The sequence below is a fragment of the Lagopus muta genome, chromosome 5 (genome assembly GCF_023343835.1).
Source record: "Lagopus muta isolate bLagMut1 chromosome 5, bLagMut1 primary, whole genome shotgun sequence".
In the NCBI taxonomy this organism is placed as follows: domain Eukaryota; kingdom Metazoa; phylum Chordata; class Aves; order Galliformes; family Phasianidae; genus Lagopus; species Lagopus muta.
In genome coordinates, this window is record NC_064437.1 from 1,695,061 (window position 1) to 1,721,393 (window position 26,333).

At 42.8% G+C, this 26,333-nt stretch overlaps 1 protein-coding gene across 3 annotated transcripts in view; it reads left to right on the forward strand.

Moving 5' to 3' along the window:
* The window catches only part of JAK1 (Janus kinase 1), a 55,925-nt gene extending 30,992 nt beyond the window's left edge, over nt 1–24,933 (forward strand). For all 3 annotated transcript variants that reach the window (XM_048944274.1, XM_048944273.1, XM_048944275.1), the window contains exons 4-25: nt 1,400–1,523; nt 6,161–6,314; nt 7,825–7,988; nt 8,226–8,568; nt 8,683–8,856; nt 9,580–9,737; nt 10,451–10,574; nt 11,392–11,578; nt 13,463–13,569; nt 14,601–14,747; nt 15,428–15,515; nt 16,057–16,184; nt 16,670–16,805; nt 17,232–17,383; nt 18,458–18,608; nt 19,468–19,562; nt 20,262–20,454; nt 21,057–21,181; nt 21,863–22,035; nt 22,494–22,611; nt 23,974–24,084; nt 24,329–24,933. In XM_048944274.1, the coding sequence (XP_048800231.1) occupies nt 1,400–1,523; nt 6,161–6,314; nt 7,825–7,988; nt 8,226–8,568; nt 8,683–8,856; nt 9,580–9,737; nt 10,451–10,574; nt 11,392–11,578; nt 13,463–13,569; nt 14,601–14,747; nt 15,428–15,515; nt 16,057–16,184; nt 16,670–16,805; nt 17,232–17,383; nt 18,458–18,608; nt 19,468–19,562; nt 20,262–20,454; nt 21,057–21,181; nt 21,863–22,035; nt 22,494–22,611; nt 23,974–24,084; nt 24,329–24,430 (3,254 nt within the window). In that variant the 3' untranslated portion in view covers nt 24,431–24,933. The remainder of the gene's footprint in view (nt 1–1,399; nt 1,524–6,160; nt 6,315–7,824; nt 7,989–8,225; nt 8,569–8,682; nt 8,857–9,579; nt 9,738–10,450; nt 10,575–11,391; nt 11,579–13,462; nt 13,570–14,600; nt 14,748–15,427; nt 15,516–16,056; nt 16,185–16,669; nt 16,806–17,231; nt 17,384–18,457; nt 18,609–19,467; nt 19,563–20,261; nt 20,455–21,056; nt 21,182–21,862; nt 22,036–22,493; nt 22,612–23,973; nt 24,085–24,328) is intronic.
* The last annotated feature ends 1,400 nt before the right edge of the window (nt 24,934–26,333 follow it).

Below are 26,333 nucleotides of genomic sequence, written 5' to 3' on the forward strand. Positions count from 1 at the left end.
TTCTGGGCGGATGCGGCCTCCAATGTTTTCCTTTCCCATGTCACCTTGGTTCTTCTGACTGAGTATCCTCCAGTTTATTTCCCTAGTTACTTCTCTTCCATTCCAACGAGAGGAATGATGGAAGTCTGAAGGACAGATCTCATCAAATAAGTCCTCATGTTGCTTTTGAGTAGTTTTAATGAAAATGAGGACAGCTTAAGGCACACCTGTTTGTGTCAGCACGTGGGAGCCATGAGCTGCTGCTGTTTATAGAGCTGTGAACCCATAGGCTGTGCAATTGCTGCCAGTAATTTCTGTCAGAAATTTAAAACCTTTAAAGAAGTGACGTTAGGTGAGCTTTCCTTAAGGGAACTTCAGTCTGCCTCTTCTTGGCCTTTGCTAAATCCACAGCAGATGCTGTACGATACAAAAGTTTTACCCATTTGCAGCAAGCTGGAGATGTTGGTCTCTGCTGCAAGTTGCAGCTTGGGTAGTTACACCTCTGCTGGCATCTGCATGCTGCTGGTTGGCCTGCAGAAAGCTGTGGCTGCCCAGCCCCACCTGCTGTCAGCTTCACCATTAGGTTATTCAGATTTGATTTCCTCGTCTTCTTCGCTTTTGATCTCTCCCTCCTCGATTTGAAACAGAAACGGTTTCACTGAGCTCTGTAGGACTCTGCCGTTGGCACCGATTCAGAAAGGCACGTAGGCACATGCATGGAGCAGAGCTGCTTGCCCAGACAGGGCTTTTGCACAAAGGCACTGCCTCTTACTGAACAGGAAACAGGAGCAAGGAATTGAAACAGCTGTACCTCTGGAAGGAAACCATAACCTGCTTCTCTCTGAGGTGGTGTAAATGCAAAGGTTAATGCACGTCAGCCTAGACCTACCAGTTAGACTCTGTTCCTTGTTGGAAAACCCTCTGCTGAATTAGCAGTGAATGGAAAAATGACACATTACACTTTGTGCCTCTTTGCTGGTGAGAAGCGATTTTGAATATTTCCCCAAAATCTTCTCTATCAATGATGGGAGCAGAATTTATTAATCAAGTGAAACTGAGAACAGAGTTGTAGTTTTCTTAAAACACCCATTTCTGTGATCTGGAAAAGATGAAATTTGTTAAGACTTCTCTTCATCCTCTTCTCATTGGGCCTCAGCAAAATCACAACTTCAGCATAAGTTTCATGCTAGGAATAGCTGAAATGTCAGACTGTTTCATACCTGAGAACCAGTGGAGTCAGCCAGTATGCAGTTTGCATCTTCCCTTTAGTCATGTCTTTCTCATGCTTGCTTTAAGCTCATCCCAGTGTCAGTTTCTTTGTGTCGTATAGGTTGCACAATCAGATGCATTTGTATTTTTGGAGTGTGCATGTAGTTTGTAGCCTTGTGAACTGACATGCTTCCTTACTTCCCTCTGACAGCTATATCTCCTCTGTGCCATAATCTCTTTGCACTGTTTGATGAGAACAGAAAGCTGTGGTATGCACCAAACCAGGTCTTTAAGATAGACGAAAAGACATCGCATCGGCTCTATTATCGAATGAGGTAAGTGCAGAATGTCTGAAAAATGGCCATGGGTTTTTCTTAACAGTACATAGTTGCTCTTACTCATACTACTGAGCTCACTGAAGAAGCTGAAAAGCAAAACCAAAAGCGACAGCTTGTCCTTCACACCACAGATAAAAAATTAACAGGAAAAGCTTAAAACGTCTCCTGATTATTTTCTTTTCATCTTTGTGATATAACCTTGAAAACACAGCAGAAGTTGCAAACCACAAGAACTCATATTCATGAGCCTGTAGGTGACTGAAGTGAAAAAAAAAAATAAAAGGGTCAGAAATGTTGTTTTATCATGTTAGTATTTTGTATGTTTCTGTTTCCATTTGAAGGACTCATAACGAACCGTACTCCTGCTGAAGTCAATGGGAATTTTGCTATTAATTTGAAAGGAGAAAGCAACGTGCTGTCACTTTTGATGTTCTCCTGTAGGGCTGTAGGGGAATCCATGTGTCCTAACTGGGGGTGGCAGTTATTAGACTGCAGAAAGCACCAGAAAATCCAAACCCTTTTTGGTGGGATCTTTGTCCTTTATGTGTACCATCAGGTCAAACTTCAGGAGTTAATCTTGAAGCATAGCACATACTTTGCTGAGATGTGTGGGGCAGAATGGGCATTCTAGTCCTCATCACTGGAAAGTGGAAGCAGCACTATGACAGCTGTTGCATGAAGCCTTTGAAGGCTGTACATCTAAACTGTTCTCTAGGCTTGTTGGAGGATAACAGACCTTCCCTTATGCAGAGAGCTTTGTCATCATGATCTTTTAACTGTGAGGTATTCCACTGCTGATTGCAATCTGTGCTAGGCCAGAATTGTTGTTATTGTTGGGTGAATTGTTACAGGGAGAAATTACCCACAGTTAACAAAAAGATCTTTGCTTTTCAAATAATTATGGTACTGATACCTATGTTAAAAGAGGAAAAGGACACTCTTGTCTTTTCCTTTTCTGTACCACTATTAGCAGCATTAATGACTTAATCTCAGTTTATCTTGGATTTAAACAGCTGTGATTAAGTTTGGCAGATAAACAGCACACAATAATGGGGTTCAGTGACTCTAAAGAAAGCTGGGAGGACTCTGATGCCCTCATACAGAGCATTAAGTGCCCTTTCTTGCTTTAAGAGCAGTCAGATTAACAGTATACTGATGATAAAAACGATTCTTGGTACAATCTGTACCTGGGATGTTTTCCCTGATATGAAAATTTTTGATGCGGTCTGCTTTGCTCTGCAAAAGAAAAAAGTATATATTTTAATCCTGTGATTAGGAACTCAGTGCTTTGATTACCTTAATTCTTACATGGTTTCTGCTGTGTCTGGTGTTGGCGTGCTTCTGCTTCGGGTGGGCAAGCAGTACTCGCTCCAGGTCCTTGCATTGGCACTGCAGATGTTACAGCCGTATCAGATGTTAATGACCTGGGCAGAATTACTTGACACTGAACTTCACTTTCTGGATCTTTTTAGTTTTTAATTCTAAATTAACACACAACGAAGCCATGGAAAATGCATTTGTAGTTATGGTGGTTTGTTTTTTTAAGCTCTGGAGTTGGGATTTGAAGTTTGGCAGGGGATTCTCATCTGTCTGATGTACTTCATGCATGAAAATAGGCAAACTTTGGGCCAATAATTTGTATTAAAAGTAATTTCATATGCTTTTATGTAAATGAAAGTGCTAAAATCTCAATATTCCAGTCTGCCCAGCAGTGCTGCAGTGCATTGGTGAAATGGGGTTTTCCTTTCTTTCGTTTATGATCATTGTGTGCTTTGGCACCTGAGCAGGGTTGGGCTGAGCACTGAGACCTGAGGAACAGCACAGGATTGTGAAACTTCTGTGTATGAATATTGTTTATTCAGAGCTCTGCGAGAGGCAAAATTCCTTTTGAGAAAGGGATGCAGCTTGGGATTTTTTCATAACGTATCAGATTGTGTAGAGTCATTCAGAGACAAATCAGTTTTATGGGGACAGCCTCATTTCTGAACTGCCATCACACTGATAGATCTGATTTAGCCAAGTTCTATTAATATTATATATCTCTAAAATGAAGGTATGTGACTCAGCGTTTTGAAATGCTTTTAGGTGTTAGATTTCTCTTCCACTGCTGAAAGCGTGATGTTTGGTTTCTGATTGTGTGGACTTCCCACCCTCCTCTCCCCATTAAATCCATGCCCACTGATACACTTTTCATTTTGTTTTAAAGGACTTTGCTTTTTCACTGCAGTCTTTACTACAAGCCCCATATTTCTTTCACTTGCATCAAGTGAAAAAGGAATCTACAACAAAAGAAACCACAGTATTTTGTAACATCCTGCCTCATTAGCACACAGGCTGATGGAGGAGTTTAACCATCTCATAGCTGGACACTGTTTAAGCCAGTGGTAGCAGCATTGCTTGGCATGCCAAAGGGACCTCTGGCATTTGTTGTTGGAAATGTGGGAAAGAAGAGTCCTCAGAGTCACTAGAGAAGAAACAGAAGAGCATTCCTTGGTCAGACTGAATGGATCTTAGATCTCCTTTCCAGGTCTTCTGCAGAACTGAATTTGGAAGCTTGTGCTCCCATTTCTGGTTGTGAAAGTGGAATAAAGTCCTCTTTATCACAAGACCATCAGTTTGTTCAAGGCAGAGACTCTCCTGCTTTGTTTATATGGTTCCACAAACAATGGGGAAATCTTTATTGCAGCTTATAAGTGCTGTCTTAATTGATTAAGACATTTAATAGTAAAGAAATAAGTTCTCCACTCAGTTATAAACAGTACACGTAACCTTGCCCTTAATTATTTTCAGGAAATACCAAAAGAATTTGAATTATTAATGATCTTTCATCTTATAAAGGAGCATGTGAAAACAAACTTCCTGGAAGCAGAGATTTTCTTTCCTTTTTGTGCTTGAACCAAAGGATTTCTGCAGTGCCTTGCTGTCCCTGTTGGGAGTTTTTGGCATAGTTGTGTATTGGTGTTCCTGCCAGTGCTATATATGTATGCTTTTTTTAACGGGGCTTAAAAAGACTTACAAAAAGAAAGGACAAAAACGCAATACAGTGCCTTTAATCCATAATGCTTCCTTTGATTGGTCACTCAAGTTCCCTATGATTTTGTTAATCACACATTTAGGCAGACTTTGAAAGCTTTAAAAGCTCAGTTGTCAGGAGGTGGTGGTGAAACTATATGAAGCTGGCTGTGGTCACTGCATCAGGAATCAGAGGAGGGTCACTATGATGATCAGAGGGTTGGAGCACCTCTGCTATGAAGAAAGGTTGAGGGAACTGGGCTTGTTTAGCTTGGAGAAGTAAAGGCTCCAGGGGGGCCTCATTGTGGCCTTCCAGTATTCAAAGGGAGCATATAAACAGGAGGGGAATGGCTGTTTACAAGGGTGGATGGTGATAGGACAAGGGGGAATGGCTTTAAACTGAGACGAGGAGGTTTAGGTTGGATATGAGGAGGAAGTTTTTCAGCCAGAGGGTGGTGAGGCACTGTTCACAGGTTGCCCAAGGAGGCTGTGGATGCCCCATCCCTGCAGGCATCCAAGGCCAGGCTGGATGTGGCTCTGGGCAGCCTGGGCTGCTGGTTGGTGACCTGCACACAGCAGGGGTTGGAACTGATGAGCGTTGTGCTCCTTTGCAACCCAGGCCATGCTGTGATTCCATGAGTGTACACTGCAGCCACACCACCAGAGTTCAGAAGCACCTGTTCATGCGCAGATGCTTGTTTTCATGCTTACAAGTATGCTTGCTTATATAATTCACATACATATACACGTAAACCACCAAAAGCCAGATGCAAATGTAACAGCTCCTTTGCAACCCAGGCCATTCCAGGATTCTATGAATGTCTCCTTTTCACCTCCCGCTGCATTAGTAAGTCCTTCTGCACTGCTTGTTCTGATTACTGCTGAGTACTTCTCTGGAGTGAGAGTGGCATATTCTTACTGAAATCCTTCCTACTTAGAGCTGAGTAATCTGCTCTGCTCTGCCCTTCTAATTGTAAGTACGTCACCATCGTGCGCAGGGCATGAACTCTCCTGAAAGCACATTGATTCAAACCAGATTTAACTAAAGTTCACTTGATTTAAGATCTTAATAGAACCCAGAGAAAAACAGATTTCTGGGGGGTAATTCAGGCAAAGAGTTTTCAACAGCCTCTAACAGAGGCTTGATCTCAACAATTTCATTCATTTGCAGCAGATGCCAACTCTTTTAGCAGGTTTTTAATTAAATAGCTTTGTGTGTGGATATGAGTAAAAAGCTCATTTGCAGTACATACACAAGATTGACTGTGTAACCTAAAAGCTGGATGATTGGAGTTAGTTTTTTTTTCACCATCTCCATCCCAGCCAAAGGGAAGGAGAAATCCCAGTGCATGGCTGCTTCCAGCTGCAGCCCAAAGGGAAGTAAGTGCTCAGTCTCCATAGAGGAGGAGGTTTGAAGCCCTGCTAATCCTTCAGCTGAGCCATTTATCTTGGAATGCAAACACCAAACAGTGCTCAATAGAGGCATATTGACTTTCACTGAGGTTGAAGGGTTTTGATGCGTACCTGATTTTCTTCTGAAGGTTTAAAATCGGTATCCAATGTAAATAGAGGATTTTCCCCCATTTTTTTTTTTTAAAGTTCATCCTTCTTTTTCTTGCTAGATACTACTTCACAAACTGGCATGGGACTAGTGAAAATGAACCCTCAGTGTGGAGGCATACCCCAAAGAAGTCAAAGAACTCTTACGACAAGAAGCTGGCGCCGGAAGGAACCCCAATCCTGGATGCAAACTCATTGGAATACATCTTTGCACAGGTAGAGAGTTGCATGCAGGGGGTTGTGCAGTTCCACCCACCTGAAAACTATTGGATCCAGTAGGAATTCTCTGCTTAAAAAAAACACAACTATTTTCCAACTGTAGTATATGTTTAAGCTTACCTGTTGGTGATGGTGAGGGTTTACTTTTACATTGTGGAGAAATTTGCTATGTGAAGAACAATCCAACCCTATGTGGAACATGTAAAGAAACAGCCTTACAGTCCAGGAAGGGCTAGGTTTTTACAGCACACTTCCTTTAATATTAACTATTTTTTTAATAGTTATTTACTGTGGCATCTACAGTCTGACAGATGAACAGTAGCATTACTAAATCTATGATGTTGTGTCTGTTTAATGAGTCTATTTTACTGTGTGGTGTTAAAAAATTGACTCATAATGCCACTGCCACACAGCCTGCCTACGTGCAGTTCTTCTCTCCTGCTGTGCATCCCAGTTGCTGGCAGCATGCTGCTCATTCCAAACACGTGGGGTTCCTATATCAGAAAGCTGTGCTCCCCATCAAAAGAAAGGTTATGTACACACCAGTGGTTTTGCAAATCAGGCACTGTGGTTTCGGCAATGGGAAGGGAAGTGGAAGATTGAAGTTGATGAAGGCTTGTGAAATGAGCAAATTAAACGCACTGGAGAAAAACATGATTGCAGTTAGTTCTGAGTACAGCAGCTACGGAGTTTTCAGACTGAAATACGGTTGTGTCCTTCAGAAGTGAGATGGCATGGAGCTGCTCCAGCAAACACTCGTTTTTCTGTTGTGAATCCACAACATGAGTGAAGTGATGAATATTTCCAGACAAGATTGTGTCAGGCTGAGTGTTACCATTGGTCACCACATCTTCTAAAAAGAACAAATAGAAAAGTGTTTGTGCTAATCAAAGGCACAGAAATGTCTGCGTGCTTTGATGACCATGTATGTTTCTGACTGTCTGAAAGCTTTGAGCTGTGGCTTAAAGAATGAGTGCATGGAGTTCACAGGGAGAATCAGGTGATGAAGGAAGGGTAAAATAGAGAGGGAAAGTATTCATTGCGTACAGAAAAAATATAATGATGGTGCTAGAAGGGTGTGCTTTAGTTAATTTAAAAAGGAAAAGTGAATTTCTGTGTAAAGGAAAGGGGGCTTGGAAGGGTCTCTGAGCAGTGCAGGTGTTCTGCCTGGGAGTCTACATGCTTTCTTGGTGGAAAGCCTAAGTGCTGTGGATGAGAGGAGATGACACACGTGGTGATTCCACCTGTTCCACAAACCATAATTGTAAAGCACTTCTGTAAGGCATAAAGGTTGATCTTTCTCAAACTGGCAGGTTTGTGGAGTGACTATTCTTGCCTACATTGACTGGTCTAAGAGAAGATGGCATCTCTTGCACAACCCTTTTCCCCTGCCCCTTCTTGTCTCGACTTTCAGTTTTTGAGTGACTCTTTCGTTGTGCCATTGGCTGTTAGTATGACAAATGCCAGATGAAGTAACGTTTTTTTCCTCTTTTTGCTTCCTATTAAGGGTCAATATGATTTAGTGAAGGGACTGGCACCAATCCGTGACCCTAAAAATGATCAAGAAGTTCATGAAATTGAAAACGAGTGTCTGGGAATGGCTGTGCTTGCAATCTCTCACTATGCTATTAAGAAAAATGTGAAGCTGCCAGAGCTGCCCAAAGATATCAGGTAAGTTGGGACAACACTGTTGGATATGCTGCACTTGGCTTCCAAAAGGGATCTTAAGCATTTTACTTTCCAGTGTCAGACTGTGCAGGGGTTGGAAGCTCCAACACACCAAGTGCACAGTGCTTTGCTGCATCCTGCACTCTGTGAATTACTTTCAAAATGTAAGCAATTAGCACATGTTAGAATTACAAACTTAGGGAACAACATATTAATGCCTAGCATTGTTTTTCCTTCTAGTTATAAACATTATATTCCTGAAACTTTGAACAAGACTATCAGGCAGAGGAATTTCTTAACCAGGATTCGGATAAATAACGTTTTCAAGCATTTCCTTAAGGAGTTCAACAATAAAACCATTTGTGACAGTAGCGTGTCTCCACGCGATCTGAAGGTTAAATACTTATCAACAATGGAGACTTTGACCAAATATTATGGAGCAGAAATTTTTGAGACTTCATCTCTGCTTATTTCATCTGAGAGTGAAATAAATAGATTTAATTGTGGAGATGGTGAGATCATTCCATTGTACGAAGTCATCGTGACAGGAAACAATGGAATTCAGTGGAGGCTCAAGCCAAATGTGAGTATCCCTGGAATTTGAGGGTTACTCTGGGGGGGCATAACAGCTGTTTAAAAAATGATTTTCTGGCACTGTCAGACTGCTTTTATTAATATACTGTTATCCCAAATGCAGTCTGTACAGACGGAGAAAGAGAAGAAGAAAAAATCTGATGGCAAAATCAAAAAGGATGAAGACAGGTACAAAACCCGAGATCTGTGGAACAATTTTTCCTATTTTCCTGAAATCACTCACATTGTCATCAAGGAGTCTACGGTTAGCATTAACAAGCAGGATAACAAAAAAATGGTAAGAACCAAACCTGGATAGTTTTCCCTCCTGTGGGTGGCTGTAGTGACCTGGTATTGTTGGGCAAGAGGTGGCAACCTCTCTGGGGAACATTTTCTATTGAGACTCTTAAATAACAGTTAAATATGCTGTCTTCATCGCTGTACAAATGCAGAAGTGCTAATTAGAAGAGTAGCAACTTGATGAGGATGGTTATTTCTCTCCATTTGTTACTGCATGCCACCAGTATTTATCAGTTCCCCAGGCTTTTGGTGACTTCTTTAGCTACATTTCTCAACCTGTGGCCTTCCCACACACAGCTTGGATTACCAGAAGCAGATTGAAGATGAGCTCAGGAAGGATGGCAGAGGGACCCTGGGAGAGAGAGGAAGGAAAGTGAGTTCATAGGTACCCAATTTTAGTGTCCTGACTTCTTGGGCTGTCCCTAGGCTTCACATCCCATCCTACATGACTGCCCTACTCTTGAATTAGAGCAGCTTCACAAAGATTAGCACAGGAGCTTGTGTTACAGATCTCACATAGGACTCATGTTCTCATAGGAGAATGAAAGTTTCTAGCCAGTAAGGAGGGTAGAGAATAGTCACTGTTGGCCTTCTGAGTGATTTTCTGTCATATGTTTCTGAGCAATTTTGTGCCCATTGTGAAAAAAACTTCTGGATATTGAAACCTTCCTGCTTTAACAGAGCTGTAAGTATTCTTGACTAAAATATCTTTCTCTTTTAGGAATTAAAACTGTCCTCACATGATGAAGCTCTGTCGTTTGCATCATTAATAGATGGATACTTCAGACTTACAGCAGATGCCCACCATTATCTCTGCACAGATGTGGCTCCTCCACTGATTGAACACAACATTAAAAATGGTTGCCATGGACCCATTTGGTTAGTGAACTTGTTTATTTTACCCACTTGGATAATTAGTCTTCTAATTCTGCTGCATATTGAATACACCGAGGAAGTCTGATGTTTGATAGGTTTCTGTAATGACCAGAATTAGTTACCAAAAGGCTGCCAGACAACTTCTGTTACTCCTGATCCATGAAAAAAATCACCAGTTCTCTCCTCATCAGTTTACTTATCTATAAAGCCAATGCTTCCTCACACAGGAGTATTTTGAGACTTATTTCACTAATTGTCACTTGAGCAGACAGGAATATTTCAGGCAATGAAATACAATCTTTCTTTATACTGGCCCTAGGAGTAAGTAGATGGGTGTACAATGCTTATGTTTATTTTTATTTACTGAAGGAATTATTCTCCTTTCTGTCCACCTTTTTGGCCTTTACATTTTTAGATGCAGCATATAGAAAACTAGAAGAGAATTTTGCATATGCACTGTGGTGAAAGCAGAATTTCCCCAGTAAGCATGCAATATATCTTTCCTTCTTTGCTCTCATGTAAGAAAAAAGAATAAATGTGGGAGTGTGTAATGCACTCAAATTATGTTTTAATAATAGTGTAAATATTTTTGAGTTGTGAGTGTATGATTTCATTCCAAGTACAGGATTACTCTCCTATGTATTTACTAATAGGTTATGGATGCAACTGCTCTCCTCTTTTAATGGTTTTCCTCCATTTCACATTGACTCTTTCAGCACCGAATATGCCATCAACAAACTGCGCCAGGAGGGGAATGAAGCAGGGATGTATGTGCTGAGGTGGAGCTGCACAAACTTTAACCACATCCTCATGACAGTGACTTGCCTTGAAGGCCCAGAGGTACGTCAGGAGCAGCATTCCAGTAGTGGTCTAGTAGTGAGCTGAAGACTGGTGGTTCCCCATCATCCATATTGCTATGTTTGCAGTCTGTAGGGAATCTCTCTTAGCTTTTCCTGACAGCAGATGCAGCAAGTGGAGGACATTTGTACTCATAGCTTTGTTTTCCCTCTGACAAAAGTCAGAGAGACCTTTGTGCTCTCTCTGAACGTATCATTTATTACATCCAGAACACTTCCTTTCATAGCAATAGGACTATGTGAACATGCAAGCAAATTGTAAACTCATCTGCTGGGAAAACAGCAGACAGAATTTGCTGCTGCACCTTATCTAACGCTCCTTGAGCGTGGATTTACTTCTGTGAATGTACTTATAATGACACCAAATAACCAATACAGAAGTCATCCTTCCCCAGCACCGTTGCGTGAGCTGGAGGATCTGAAGCACAGCCTGAAATCTTGTTTCTTTGTTAGACAGCCCAGGCTGCAAAAGGCATTCTTGCTATTTTTAAGTCGAGATTTAGAAACCATGCTCCAGATTTGGCAATTCTTAACTGAGTAAAATTTGGACTTGTTAGAGGTTTGCATCTTCATGTTGATCTTCCATTCCTGTGAGCCTTCTTGGGATTGAAGGCTACAGGAATTGTGGAGCCTTCTCCTGCACTGTTGGAATTTTAGAGGAACCCAGCATAGGAGCAAATGATTAACTGGTCCTGGATGTGAACTCAAAGGCTTTATAAATTTATTCACTCCTACAGGTGTTCTTTCACTTCAATGATCAGTGTTTTGCTTGTTTTCCCCCCTCCCTTCTCTAATCGCAGATGATAAATAATTCAGTCCAGTACAAGAACTTCCAGATCGAGGTGAAGAAAGGCGGGTACTTCCTACATGGCTCAAACAGGTCTTTTGCGTCCTTAAAAGAGTTGATGGATCACCTGAAAGGACAAATCCTTCGCACAGACAACATCAGCTTTACACTGAAGAGGTGCTGCCAACCAAAGCCAAGAGGTAGCCTCTGTCCTTTAAGAGAAATAAGAAGCTTCAGCAATAGGAAGCATTCTTAGTGTCTTCTCTTGCATGCATTCCTGTGTGAAGCTCTTTCATATTACTTATTGCTTCTCTATAGAGAGGGGGCCTTGTCAAAAAGCAAAAAATAAGCACCATGAACAAGGCTTTAGGGGTTTCCCTTTAATGCTGCAAGGTCAGCACAGGATGTTCATGGGCTGGTGCTTCTCGAGAGCCTTGTTTGTATGAACTTCCTAATGACAGCGGTTTCCCCTTTTGCACCTCCACAACTGGCCCCTGCAGTATCGATGGCAGAGGCCGAGCTCCAGATTTGTTTAAAACCAAAATGTCACAGCTGACTCTGAGTCATGGGCTGCAGTGCTGTGTCAAAGTGAGGCCCATATAAGGTTCTTCCTTTTCTCCACTAAGTCACATAAGCCTGGCCATGCGGCCTGAGTTCCAGCAAAGGAGGCTTCAGTGTGTTGTGTGGGAGCCGTGGGTTTGGGCTTGCTTGTTGTAACAGTGACGTGCTATTTACTTTATTAACATTCACAAAGCAGTGAGGAAGACTTAGACTGGAGCTGTTATTGAGCAGAGCACCCCAGAGCACATCAGTGGATTTATTTGTGAGATCAGATTTTAGATGATGAATGTGCGTTCATTCAACTACTACTGCCAACACTAGATCTGTTTGCTATAAGGTACAGTTGTCTTGCAGCTGTATGTTGTATGAAAGAGGAAACACAGTGGGCATGGTTGGGTTGATCAGATAATGGTTTCCTGTTAGAATGAGGGGAATAATTGAGTTGCATTAATTACCTGCTTGTTTAGGTCTTAGAGCAGAGAACTCTGTGGCTACACGTGTGTTTTCCATACTTGTGAAGAACACTGGTAATTGTGTGAGGCATGGAGAGATTAAACATTTTGACCTGCTGATTAAACTGTGACAGCTGTATTTGGAATAATTAGAACAGTTCAGGGAGTTTTCTGCCTACCTCACTGTTCTGGTAGCACACTGTGTTTCCTTTAGTCAGGATAGTGGCACCTCTGAACTTCAGTGGGGCTTCAGGGTATTATCTTTACTGTTCCATATTCTGTCTCTTCTCTGATGGTTTTTTCTTTTCTTTTGGAGTCTCACAGATATGAAGATATATTTCTCACAAATATAAAAACTGTGCTTTGAAAATATGGTCTGTTACTGTTTGCTTTCTGAGTCCTGATGCACATGTTCTCCACTAACAGGAGAGCCAGATGCACACAGACATTTAAAGTCATTAGATTGTAATAAATAATGTCAGCTACCAAAACAGGAAGATGAAATTATTAATTAATGAATTGTCTAGATCTATCCATGCTTTTCCCTAACCAGAAGCTGTGCAGGGAAGCAGCAGCAGGCTTTTGAGTCTTTTCCTTCTGTTCATTTCCCATTCCCTAATGTAAGTGTTATGCTTTGAACATAGATGTTAGTGTCTCCCTAAGCACTTTAAAGAAACTTTCAAGGAGGTGAAGAAATGAGGCTCCAGTGACCTCATCCCATCTGCACACCGAAAAGGGCCATATTTGTAGGCAAAGTGGGGGATGAGTGTTATTTTACTCAACCTGTGGCAATAACATGGCCTTATATACAATATCCAGTGCTCTGGATAATGTATGTAAGATTGTATACGTATAATATAAAATATATAGCTCTACTTTGGTGAATTCTCTGTTGAATGATGAGCAGAAGTTACCTGTCCAGGAGTTAAGTCAGTTTCTTCCTTTCTCCCTTCTCATTTGGGAATTTACTTTACAGTATGCACATACAGAAATGTAACTGATGGAGAAAGGTGAACGTATGGAGTTATCTTTGTGAAGTCTTCAAGAATATTTTCTGTCCTCACCTTCCAGAAATCTCCAACCTGCTGGTTGCAACCAAGAAGGCTCAGGAATGTCAGCCTGCTTATCATCTAGGGCAGCTGAGCTTCCATCGAATCCGCAAAGAAGAAATAATGCAGGTAGGTGTTTGTGTCTTGAAATCCACCCATCGTGGCAGCCCTCCATGCTCAGAGTAGATAAAATCACCTCATCCTGGCTGGTTGGATATTGCACAAATGGATATTGGAGCAATTTTCTAATGCATTTTGGAATGAGCTGCTTGTAAAGTTATTCTTAAAGAATCATGGAAGTCTTAGGAGCTGTTCTTGCTATCTGGGTTGTACCATAGAATATACCTGTATCTCTTGAAGCCTGACCTACTGGAGAAACAAGCAGCTTTTCCTACAGGGAAATAAAAGCAAAGTATTCAAAGGATTTGAAGATTCTTGGCATTCAAAATCTTGTTTTCCAAACTGATTGTGCACATTGCCAAATTTTCTGATGAGTCATTTGCAGTTAGTGGGACAGTTCACCTGAATAAGCTTTAAAAAACACACAGTGGTTTGAATGCTTAAATCACAGTGACTGTTTCTAAAAATGTCTGCCTCTTAAATCAGTCAGATTTCTTTAAGGCAGAAAGCTTTAATGACTGAGGAAAACAGGTATGGATTATGTTAATTGTTTTTAGTTTGGTATATTAACAATCAACACTCAGACTTCCTGCAAAAATATCCCAAGACAGAATCCTCTCTTATTTAGAAGGAAATTACATTCCAAAACAAAGTGTTCTATTGAAATATTACTTCCTTTGACTTTTGGAAACACATAAAAGATTGGCTCAGTAGCAGCTTATTGTAAATCAGAGGCCAGTTACTATTTATTCATTTAATGTTTAGTCTAATGATGTTAAATTACACTGAACCTGCTTGATGTTAGTGAAGATGCAATAGCCCTTGCATATCAAAAGAGTTTACAGTGGTAAACGTTCTCAGAGACTACTAGAATGAAGAATAACACGTTGTCTTTGGTTTTTCACTCTGTAATAATTTTAAGCCTGTATGTAGGGCTAATTCTGAGAGGCAGAATAGAGTGAAGGTTCAACTATTTGTGTAAATCTACATTTGTTTGTTTCATGTCCTGGTTTGAAAATACGTGCTGTGTTATGTCTTAGGGTGAACACCTTGGAAGAGGGACAAGAACACAGATTTACTCAGGGATTCTCAACTACAAAGATGATGAGAATGAAGGATATCAGAACGAAAAAGAGATTAAGGTGCTCCTGAAAGTTTTGGACCCCAGTCACAGAGACATTTCTTTGGCAAGTGTTTCTTTTTTTCTCTTGAACTGTAAACACTGGGCCTCGCCACATTTAACTGTGGAGTGTCTAAGAAACATAGGGTTGGTGAATGTAATAGGAGAATGGGAAGATGCTGGGGTCTCTCTCAGCAATTTATGCAGTCCAATCTCACGGATCAGCCCTCTGAGATACCTAGAAAGCTGATTTTGTGCGCAGGCTGTAAGCACAAGCAAAATGGAGCCAGACCTTGCTGTGGTCTGAAATGCACAGGCATACCCGTGCCTGAGGTCTGAACTGTGTCAGCTGAGTGATGGGTTTCAGTGAGGGTACTGCCACCCACCTGAAGTTACCTCTGTGTTGTGCAGTGGGCTTGGGAGTCTTTCACCAATTCAGTCACTGACGTGGCCTCAAGCAAGTTATTTGATTTGCATTTTGCTTAATCATCTGGAAAGAGAGGCACACGGGGATGCAGACCTTGTGCCTGCAAAAGGGCAGGGAAGAGCTTATGTAACCCAGGGAACAGTGAGTGCATCCACGACGGCTCACCACAGCCCCAGTACTATGGTGGGATGGCAAACCCTGTTGTGGAACAGTTATCTTTTGCAAAAGTGTATGTTGTTGCTGTTCCATTTTGTTCACTGCATGGATGGCTGCTGCAGTGATCAGCAGTTTAATGGCTTATCTGCTTCCCTTTCTAACAGGCCTTCTTTGAAGCAGCAAGCATGATGAGGCAGGTTTCTCACAAGCACATCGTCTTCCTCCATGGAGTCTGCGTCCGTGACTTAGAAAGTGAGTTCAGTTAACATCTCTTTGATGGGATTTTTAAGCAGCAGGCTTCAGTAAGGACAAGGCAGCCATTCAGATCAGAGCTGGCCTCCAGGGAGATGTGGTTGGCTGCTGCCATCTCTTGCTTGACTTTTCAGAGCAGACAGAAGTGGAATTGGAACAGCCAGGCAGCTGCAAAGTCCTTTCTATTAATCAGATTTCCTTTGCAGTGCTTTCTTTGAATACATGTCTTACAGGATGATCCTCGAGGTCAGAAAGCCAAAGGGATGGCAGTAGTGTCAGTACAAACCAGCCTTCCAACAGCAGGCATCTCCCTGGCAAGGCTCTGGAAATGCTTTGCTTCTGGTTGACTGTTATTTTACTACATAAAGTCTCTCTTTGCAGTTTGGACTCTTTGAGCACTGAAATAAACTTCCAAGAAGGTGAAATAAAGAAATTCTAAGCAGCTTGCCTTGGGGTGGGGGTGGAAGAAGGTGGCAACGAACTGACGGTTTATCCAGACCCTGGTGATTGCAATACTGACTTTATGCACCTGGTTCTGTAGATATCATGGTTGAAGAATTTGTTGAATTTGGGCCTCTGGATTTGTTCATGCATCGGAAAAGTGAACTCCTGACAACTCCCTGGAAATTCAATGTAGCCAAGCAACTTGCAAGTGCGCTAAGCTACCTGGTAAGATAGAAGCATTGCCTGTAGCTTGCTGCAAGCTAATGTTACCTAGATTTCATGTGCATTATTACTAATGAAGTTCTTTCCTTGGGTAGTGGGACTGTGCAATGTGATATTGGGATATTTTTTTAACATTTACTGTGTGGCTTTAAATAAGGAAAGACTCTTAGAGAGGGTAATGAGCACCTTTTTTTATCAGCAAGCCGAATACTCTTTGTGCTTATGTTTGCCGTTGGTTCCTTGTAGGTACTTGGAAACTGCAGTGTTCCACTTCTGCAGTTTTGCTTGTCATGAAAAAGGAATTTTTTCCAAAACTAATCAAATTTACAAATACAAAACCTTGCCCTGCTTTTCTCTAGGATAATTTCTTCCAAGCTGTATTTTTGGGTTTCAGTTTGGAGTCTTCTGCTCCCTGATGCTACAGGTACGTCAAGGGCACTTTGCAGAGCTCTGCTCACTCACTGCACTCTTTTCTTACCCTACTACAGGAGGATAAGGATTTGGTACATGGAAACGTGTGTACTAAAAACATCCTCTTGGCAAGAGAGGGAATTGACACCGAATATGGACCTTTCATAAAGCTGAGCGACCCAGGAATACCAATAACTGTGCTGTCCAGGCAAGGTATGGTACAAGAATTGGATTTCTCTCTCCACTGTGATTGAGAAGGGGAAAGGGAAAAATACCATCTGTACCAACTAGAACTGGCTGTACAATAAAAGCAGTCTGTTTTTATGAAGCTGAAAACCACAACGCTGAAGCGAAGGAGTGTCACTGATGGTTGGAGCTTGTTGTATTTGTTTTACTTAATTTCATCTCAAGACCCAGCAAGAGGGTATAGAAAGAATCTCAGCTTCTGAATGACCCAAACCATGAGCTTATAAAAGCCATGGAAATGTCTGTATGAGAACAGGGATTTCACAATCAAGATTTCCTGAAACTGGACGAATATTTCAGCTTCAGTTTATTGTAGTTAAGCAGCAGTTAGACAAGAATAAGTTGAAGTTTCATATTAATTCCAAACTGCTTTGATTCTGTGTTTTATCTAAGAATGTGTGGAGCGAATCCCCTGGATTGCACCCGAATGTGTTGAAGACTCAAAAAATTTAAGCATTGCAGCAGATAAGTGGAGTTTTGGTACAACACTGTGGGAAATCTGCTATAATGGAGAAACGCCACTGAAAGACAAGACGTTGGCAGAGGTAAAGCTCCATTGCTTAAACTTGACCTTGACAACTCAGATTTATCTTCTTCAGCACTTCGGTTTCCATAATTTAAGCTGCTTTTGTCTTATACCAAACCCAGGTCAGCTGTACTTGGTAAGGGGCAGATTCCATCTGAATTGCCACAGATTGCAGCAGGAATTCTTGTCCTCGCTACAAAGATGCTAATTATTACTTCACCTTGGTAGTGATTTTCAAAATGCAGCATAGAAACAATTACAATTCTGAGGCTGTCACATCTCTCTTTTCCTAATCCACATCTCCAATTATAAACTGTCTGAGGTTCAGCTTAAAAACTGAAGGTTTTTCAGTTCTTTTGGACGTTGGTTCCAAACTGGTCTCCAATGGGACAACATATTGCCTGCTCTGAAAGCTTGAAAGGAAAAAAAAAAGTTGTTCTGCTTTGCTCTGGCAGTTTTTGTTCAACACTGCCAGAGCCCTTCAGCCTATGTTCCATATGTGCTTTTTCTCTCTTGAAGTTTTGCTGTGTTGGGAAGGCGATGGAGCAAGGCAGCTGCTGCTTGTCTGAAGGAAATGACTGAGTACTTGAGTCACTGCCTGAGTTGTTTTAACAGGAGGTAACTGAAGGGAACTTGCTGCCCCAGCTGCAGGTTGCTTCATGCACAAGGCAGGCAACTGGGGTGGTTTTGCTGAGCTTAGAAAATGTACAAAGCCACCCTCATCCCACCTATGCCCCATCGCTCTTAACTTCTCATTGTTTGCCTGTCTTTTGGTGGTTTTCCTTGCTAAGCATTCCCACGTGGCCATGTGTCCCAGTGCGTAACTAAATGGTGAGCCTGGCACCTGGCAGAAAAATAACCTCTGAAAGATAAAATGTTCAGCAGCTGCTAGAAACTGTGTGTTGTGATTGCTCCAAACTGCACCAGGCTCATCATTACTAATAGTTCTCTACTGGCAGGTGACGATTTAGAGTTAATGCTGAAATTTACTTGATGAAATTAAGAGAAAGTAGTCTTATCTTCTAATGTAGAACACAGGTCGATTAAATAACGAGCTAAAATTCATGCTGGAGTTTTCATTCGTGCTTTGCAGAAGGAAAGGTTCTACGAAGGGCATTTCATGTTGATGACACCATCGTGCAAAGAACTAGCTGACCTGATGAAACAGTGCATGAACTACGACCCCCACCAGAGACCCTTCTTCAGAGCCATCATGAGAGACATCAACAAACTGGAGGAGCAAAGTAAGGCTTGATTTTGCTGATTGGCTGGAGAGTTGGATAGGGAAGTGTGGGTTGTTTGGCTAAAACTGGACGGCTTGCAGGAGCATTTTAGCATGGGGACAGTGTCAAAAGAGTATCTTGAATTGGAAGGGACCTACAGGGACCGTTGAGCCCAAGCCCTGACTCCACACAGCACCACCCAACTTCAAATGCTCTGTGTGCTCTCTGAACTCCAGCAGCTCAGGGCTGCGCCCACTCCTCTTAGAAACATTTACTGTAATATGTAGTGTCAAGTACAAAATAGCCTCATTTCCACAGTGATCTTGCAGATATTTTTTCAGGTACTTGTTGCTCCTCTGTGGAATAAGATTCTTGCCCTTAATGTCTGCAGACAAAGAAGCTAGAAGGAACATGCATTGCCTGTGTTGTAAGAAACAAGGCTATCTAATAGCTCAAGTCAGCTTCAAGCCAGTCTTTGAGCTCCATGAAATTTCCGTGGGATTCTTGACAGAATCAGGGCATTAACAGTGTTCCTGGTTCATCTGATGTTGTAGTTACAAAGAGAAGCTAACAGAAAATCAGCACATAATAAGGGCAAAACCATACCATCTAGCAATACGTAGCCACAGAAGCTGAATAACTCCTGCAGGGGGGGAAGTGTGCTGAGATGAGACTGAATCAGTCTGGGGAAGTGGTGGACTGGCACAGAGCAGTGGAAGAAATTCCCTATCAAGAAATGGGCGAGGTTTAAATAAAAGAGGTTGAGAGAGTAGGGACAGAGGCACTAATAGCAGCAGATGAACCAGGATGCCCTAAGTGTCCATCAAGACCAAGGTGTCCTTTCAGGAATCTGTCTAATTTGGTACTTTTCCACTCTCAGACCCTGATATTGTCTCGGAGAAGAAGCCTGTTACAGAGGTCGATCCCACACTCTTTGAAAAACGATTCTTGAAGAGAATCCGTGATTTGGGAGAGGTAAGTAAGAGTAACATCAGATTTAGGTCCCTGCGTTGGAAGTGGGAACTGTGACTTTTCCCAGATCAGACAGCCCTTAAGTGCTGTCAGGACTGAGCGTGAAGAGAACTGTGGTAACTTTTGAACGTTTAACACAGTAAAGGGAGGAGTGGAGGTATCATGAGGAAGAGGAGGAGGAGGAAGTGTGTTTGCACTCAGGGATAGACAGAGGTGCCAGGGAATTCTTGGTTAATCCTGCTGAAAAAAAAAAGATGTATATAGAATTGTAGAATGGCTTGGAAGGGACCACATGCAGGGCTACCAACCTCCATATCTAATACCAGCCCAGGCTGCCCAGGGCCCCATCCAACCTGGCCTTGAACACCTCCAGGGATGGAGGGGGCATCCATAGCCTCTCTGGGCAGCTGTTCCAGCACCTCAACACTCTCTAAAAAGCACACTGTGTGTGTTCTGTATGGAAGATAAGGAAAGCTTTTGTGGATATCGAGTAAACAGTGATCTGGTTTGTAAATTGTTAGCAGAATTTCAGGTCTCTTGGCATTTTTATAGAGGGGTGTGTGTATGTGTGTGTGTGTGCATAGATCTGTGTGTGCTTTCCGAATCACAGCAGGAAGATGGGAGTTGTAAATGCCTCAAGTGGAGCATCAGGGACAATCTGGTTAGGGAGTGTTAAGTTATGCTCTTTTCTTTGACAATTAGGGCCACTTTGGGAAGGTTGAACTGTGCAGATACGATCCAGAAGGTGACAATACAGGAGAACAAGTGGCAGTTAAATCTCTGAAGCCAGAGACTGGAGGGAATCACATTGCTGACCTCAAGAAGGAAATAGAAATCTTGAGGAATCTGTATCATGAGAACATTGTCAAGTATAAGGGAATTTGCACAGAAGATGGTAAGTCTTCATGAAGAATACTAAAAATACACACTAACAGCATAAAAAATGTTCCTTTAAAAATTAAGCATTTTAAAAAGCCTAACAGTTCTGTTATGTGGGTTGAGGTGTCTTTCTTCATGGAATAAGCACCAACTTTGCCTGAAGTCCTCCTGCCCATTTTCACACCTAGCTAACTTTGATGTGACCAAAGTTGTTGGAGTTCACCAAATCCATGGAAAGGATTTTAATCACCTGGGCTGGGTGGTGGTCTGTGTGAGCCAGGAGTGAGCTGACAGTATGAGCCAGTTCACAGGCTGTAAAGCCTAGAGGTCATTGGTAGAAGCAGATGTCAGGAGTCACAGAATAGAGCTCCATTGCCTTACACTTAGCATTTAAAAGCTGAAGAAAATGTAAAGACCTTTATGTTCAGTAACTGTGCTGCCTGGAACAGGTTCTCTACTGGATTGCCACAGTGACTGATAATGGGTTTGCCTGGCTGTGGTCATACAGTGTTGTTAAAGAACAAATGCTGCCACTGCTGTGGGTGTTGTACAAAAGGTTCTGATGTTAATGATGTGAGGAGGGTCACGTTTGTAAATTAACCATGCACTCATTTTTAGGAGGAAATGGGATTAAACTCATCATGGAATTTCTTCCTTCTGGGAGCTTAAAGGAATATCTGCCACGAAACAAGAACAAAATCAATCTCAAACAACTTCTCAGATACGCAGTTCAGATCTGCAAGGTGAGCCTGGCACCAGAGCTTTCTTGTAACTCTCCTGTTTGATTAGTTTAGTATTCATTTAACAGGGTAAGGGATGAGAAGAAAGGAGGCTTGCTTTATGGTCAAAACCATGGCTTTGTCCTCAAAAAGCAGTCTCTCAGGTGCTGCAGATGCTATAAAAGGAGCAATTATTAGGTTCCCTCGCATAAACAATGACCATGAGAAGAAAGAATTACAGAATTGGAAGCATTACAGAGGGAGGACAGCATGAGATGCAAGCACACACTGCAGTAAGACCACATGAAGCTGTGTGCCTTTTGTCAGAGGCTGTGACTTTGTGATTGTGGTGGACAAGGCAGCTAAAAGCAGCACAGGCACAGGCATCATTCAGTCCTAGCAGCATGCAGAGAGGAACAGTTGCCATGGAGAGAAGGCTCTGAGAGACTGGTTGCTTAGCTGAAAGTTAAAAGGCATAGACTAGGAACAACAACCTGCCTTAGCAGATGGGGAACCCAAAGGCAGAGTCTAGAAGAAGGATGTGGACCAGAAAAGGACCCTGGAAAGTACCAGCACAACTTGCCATGGAAAATCTGGATGGAATACTACTGCAGGAAAAAGAGAATGCTTGGAAGGGAGGTTGGGAGAAAAACAGTGATGTTAAGTATTAGAGAAACTAACCTACAAGGCTTTCTTCTCTTACAGGGGATGGACTACTTGGGCTCCTGTCAGTATGTGCACCGTGACTTAGCAGCAAGAAATGTCCTTGTTGAAAGTGAGAACAGAGTGAAAATTGGGGATTTTGGTCTCACCAAAGCCATCGAGACTGATAAGGAGTATTACACTGTCAAAGATGACCTCGACAGCCCTGTATTTTGGTAATAAGAAGTTATAACCCATTTTCATTAACCAGACTGTGCGACAGAATAGCTCACCTCAGGGGCTTAGAAGCCTCTTTTAGGTATCCTGAGGATTTCTCCCATTTAACTGAGAGGCCTCAGGACTGGTACAGTATCCTAGCAAGAAAGAGCACATAGCTGACTAATCTGCTTTTGCATTAGTGTCCTCCTGCACTCAATAATCCACTTCCCCATGATTTTGCTTTTGGTCTCCCTTAATCTCGGGGTGTTTTGCTGTGTAAGATGTTCCTTGTTTACTATTGCTGTGCCATCCCAAGCCTTATGGACACATTTATGGGGCACAATTGTGTGTAAGGAGGATGAATGCAGCGCGTGCCTCCTCAGCTCACTTAGGTTCGATTCACACTGGTTGTGCACCTATGGGTAAATCTTTGCAGCTCTGAATGCAGCTTAACAGTGTCGTGTTGTGGCCACAGGTATGCTCCAGAATGCTTGATTCAGAGTAAGTTTTACATCGCCTCAGATGTGTGGTCGTTCGGGGTGACGCTGTACGAACTGCTCACCTACTGCGATTCGGAGTCCAGCCCGATGACAGTAAGTGGTCGTGGAGGAAAGCACTGTTAAAGATGCTTGCATCAGATTTTGTTTGTGTGGTTTTGTTTGTGGTGGTGAATGGAGTCAAATCCAGCTGGCGACCGGTTGTGAGTGGTGTTCCCCAGGGGTCGGTACTGGGGCCTGTCCTCTTCAATATCTTTATTGATGACCTCGATGAGGGCATCGAGTGCACCCTCAGTAAACTCCCAGATGACACCAAATTGGCTGGAAGTGTGGATCTGCCTGGGGGTAGCGAGGCCCTACAGAGGGATCTGGACAGGCTGGAGAGCTGGGCTGAAGCCAATGGGATGAGTTTCAACAAGGCCAAATGCCGGGTCCTGCACTTGGGCCACAACAACCCCAGGCGACGCTGCAGGCTTGGGGCGGTGTGGCTGGAGGACTGCGTAGAGGAAATGGACCTGGGGGTATTGATTGATGCTCGGCTGAACATGAGCCGACAGGGTGCCCAGGTGGCCAAGAAGGCCAATGGCATCCTGGCCTGCATCAGAAACAGTGCTGCCAGCAGGAGCAGAGAGGTGATTGTTCCCCTATATTCAGCACTGGTGAGGCCGCACCTTGAGTGCTGTGTCCAGTTTTGGGCCCCTCACTGCAAGAAAGATATTGAGGCCCTGGAATGTGTTCAAAGAAGGGCAACGAAGCTGGTGAGGGGTCTGGAACACAGGCCATATGAGGAGAGGCTGAAGGAGCTGGGAATGTTCAGCCTGGAGAAGAGGAGCTCAGGGCAGAGCTCACTGCTCTCTGTAACTTCCTGAAGGGAGGTTGTAGTGAGCTGGGGGTCGGCCTCTTCTCTCGTGTCATCAGTGATAGGACCAGGGGGAATGGCTTCAAGGTACGGCAGGGGAGATTCAGGCTGGACATGAGGAAGTATTACTTTTCAGAAAGGGTGGTCAGGCACTGCAATGGATGCCCAGGGAGGTGGTGGAATCACCGAGCCTGGGGGTGTTCAAGGAAAGACTGGATGTTGTGTTGAGGGACATGGTTTAGTGGGAGCTATTGGGAATAGGTGAGCGGTTGGACTGGATGAGCTTTGAGGTCTTTTCCAACCTTGGTGATTCTATGATTCTATGAATGAAACAAGAAATGCACAGAATTTGTCTTCTCAAAACAACCTTCATGGTTGCCTTTCACTGCAGACCCTGCACAGAGGCAGGCTGTGGTGACCACACATCCCAGGGAGGAAACTAAACAGAAAGATGTTTCTCTCCCTTTGCAGTGTGCATATATGATGACAAACATCTGCTGTTCACTTTCACACTGAGATTGCAGTGGCATCTCAGTGTCAAACTGCAGCAGTGTGGCTCAGTGCTGAGGTAGCACAACTGACTCCTGCTCTTTCCCCAGGAGTTCCTGAAGATGATTGGCCCCACACAGGGCCAGATGACGGTAGCACGGCTCGTGCGTGTCCTGCAAGAAGAGAAACGTCTGCCACGTCCACCCAACTGCCCTGAGGAGGTAACACAGCTCCACTGCTATCAGTCCTCTTTCTTTTACAGCAAATAAGCAGCAAAAGCACCAGGCACACACAAATGAATACACTCCCTGTAGAAAATCCTCTATGGCTGCTGGCAGAAAGGCATTTCCACCTTTTTTAAGCATTATCTGTAAATGTTTTTCAGCACTGAATTTCCCTCTGCACTTAGCAGTGAAACAAGCTGTTTCATTCAACCTTTAGAAATTTCTCTTTTTCCTCTTCCAGATCGACCAGCTGATGAGGAAATGCTGGATATTCAAGCACGATAAGCGGACAACCTTTCACAACCTGATTCAAGGGTTTGAAACAATTATGAGCAAGATGTAATTCGGTTTTTATACTGTCAGTGCTTTAATGGTGTGTCAAAATGTAAATGCCCAAGGCCTTTCACTTTTTAACTACTGTAATTTGTATTCTGACTGTGCTCGTGTGTTCAAAGGATCATTTTTCCAACAGTTTTCCTTTTTTCTTTATTTCAATTCAGTCAACAGTTGGATCAAATTAATTATGAGGTATGGCAGAAACAATAGCTTCAACTCCTCTTGCACCAGTTACTGCAAGGCAGTTTTCTCTTTGTTATGGTCTCGCTCCACTCTGAACTATCCTGATGAATGTGAGCTGAAAGCAGTGTCAAAAATTGCTACAGTTCTCAGCACGTCTCAGTGCAACCTGTAGCATTTAAAACACGTTTGCTGTTCACGCTTATTCTGTGAACCAGTGGATGTAACAGTAGTCATCCTCATTTCCTATGAAGTTCTGAGGAAGTTTGGAGGAAATTCTGGCTTATGAATCCCCTCCCTGTGCACTTACATTTCAGAAACAAAAAACAACAAAACAATTTGGCATAAAAAAATCTTGAGAAAAAGAAAATAATAAGAAGCCAGCTGCAGCTCCAAGCTCTTAAAGATACTTTTAAAGTGTTATTTGATTATCCTATTTCAAACAGTTTAAAAAAAAAGGCATGAATGAGCATGTATATTTATGCATTTCATCGAGAAGCCCAGTTTCTGGATAAATGTATTTGCTTTTCCCAGCCAGCCTTCCATGCCCTCCTTACCCCTCTCTTCCTCCCCCCAGAGCTCTCCCCCGTGATGTAGCTATTAAGTGTGCAAACACATTGATCTCCAGCTTGTACTGCAACTAAGTGAGCTACAGTGCCATGAGATGTGCACGGGACAGTAATTAACCTAGGGGGAGAGAAAAGACAATTAAACCATGCACAGATTTAAGGGGAATACTCCCCCAGCAAAGAGTAACTCGGTAGAGTTTTGAGCACCAGGAAAGCTTACTAGGAGAAGGAAAGAACCCTTTGACCCTACAAACGTCATCTTGTTATCCGTAGTGCCAGCAGAGGGGTGCACACAACACTTGTTTTTTGTCAGTGAACTTCCTTGGCCAGCATGCTCGTGCATTTTAGCAGTTTGTTCCTGTGAAGCTGCTCCCTTGGCGTAAGGTGACTGCTTTAAATAATAGCATTGGCCGTCGTCTAATTTGACTTACAGTCTCCAGCCCCGTGCTTGTGACGTATTCCGCTGATGAGCAGGAGAGCACAGCCCTGTGAGGCTCCCTGGGACCACGCACGTTGTGTTGTCAGGACCAGAGCTGGCATTGCAAATGCCACTGAGCCGCACTGCGGCCCCGTTCTGTAAGGCTGGGCTCTTCCAGGAGCACTGGTTTAACTGGAAACCTTTGGCTGACCCATATCCTACCCTTTGGGCAACATTGTTTTTCCACCAAACCTGGATTCTGAAAGTGGAAATAGTTCTGGCAATAATAGAAAGACATCTTTAAATATCTATATCTATATATATATATATTAAAAAGAAGTTGTAAGTAAGAGCGGCAACCAGGTCAGATTTATTTTTACAGTATTACTTGTTGTTTTTTTTCCTGTACGTACGTCGTGTATGAACCCGATTTAAATCTGTAAGCACTTTGTTACTCTTTATACAAACAAATTAATAAAGATTTTTTTTTCTCCATGTGAATACATTTTTGCACTCTATTAAATGAGGCTCTATAACATGACCTGCATAGGAAGGGCGAGCAGAACAGAGGATCCTCGAAGCTGGGAAAGACCTCTGAGCCCCCCAGTCCAACCCCAGCCCCTCACTGCTGTGCCCACTCACCCTGTGCAACCTCTGCACGTCTCCCACATGCCCACGCTGCCTTCAGAACAACCTTCCCCTACATTAAATGGTCACTTACTGAAAGGTAGGGCAGAGGTGGT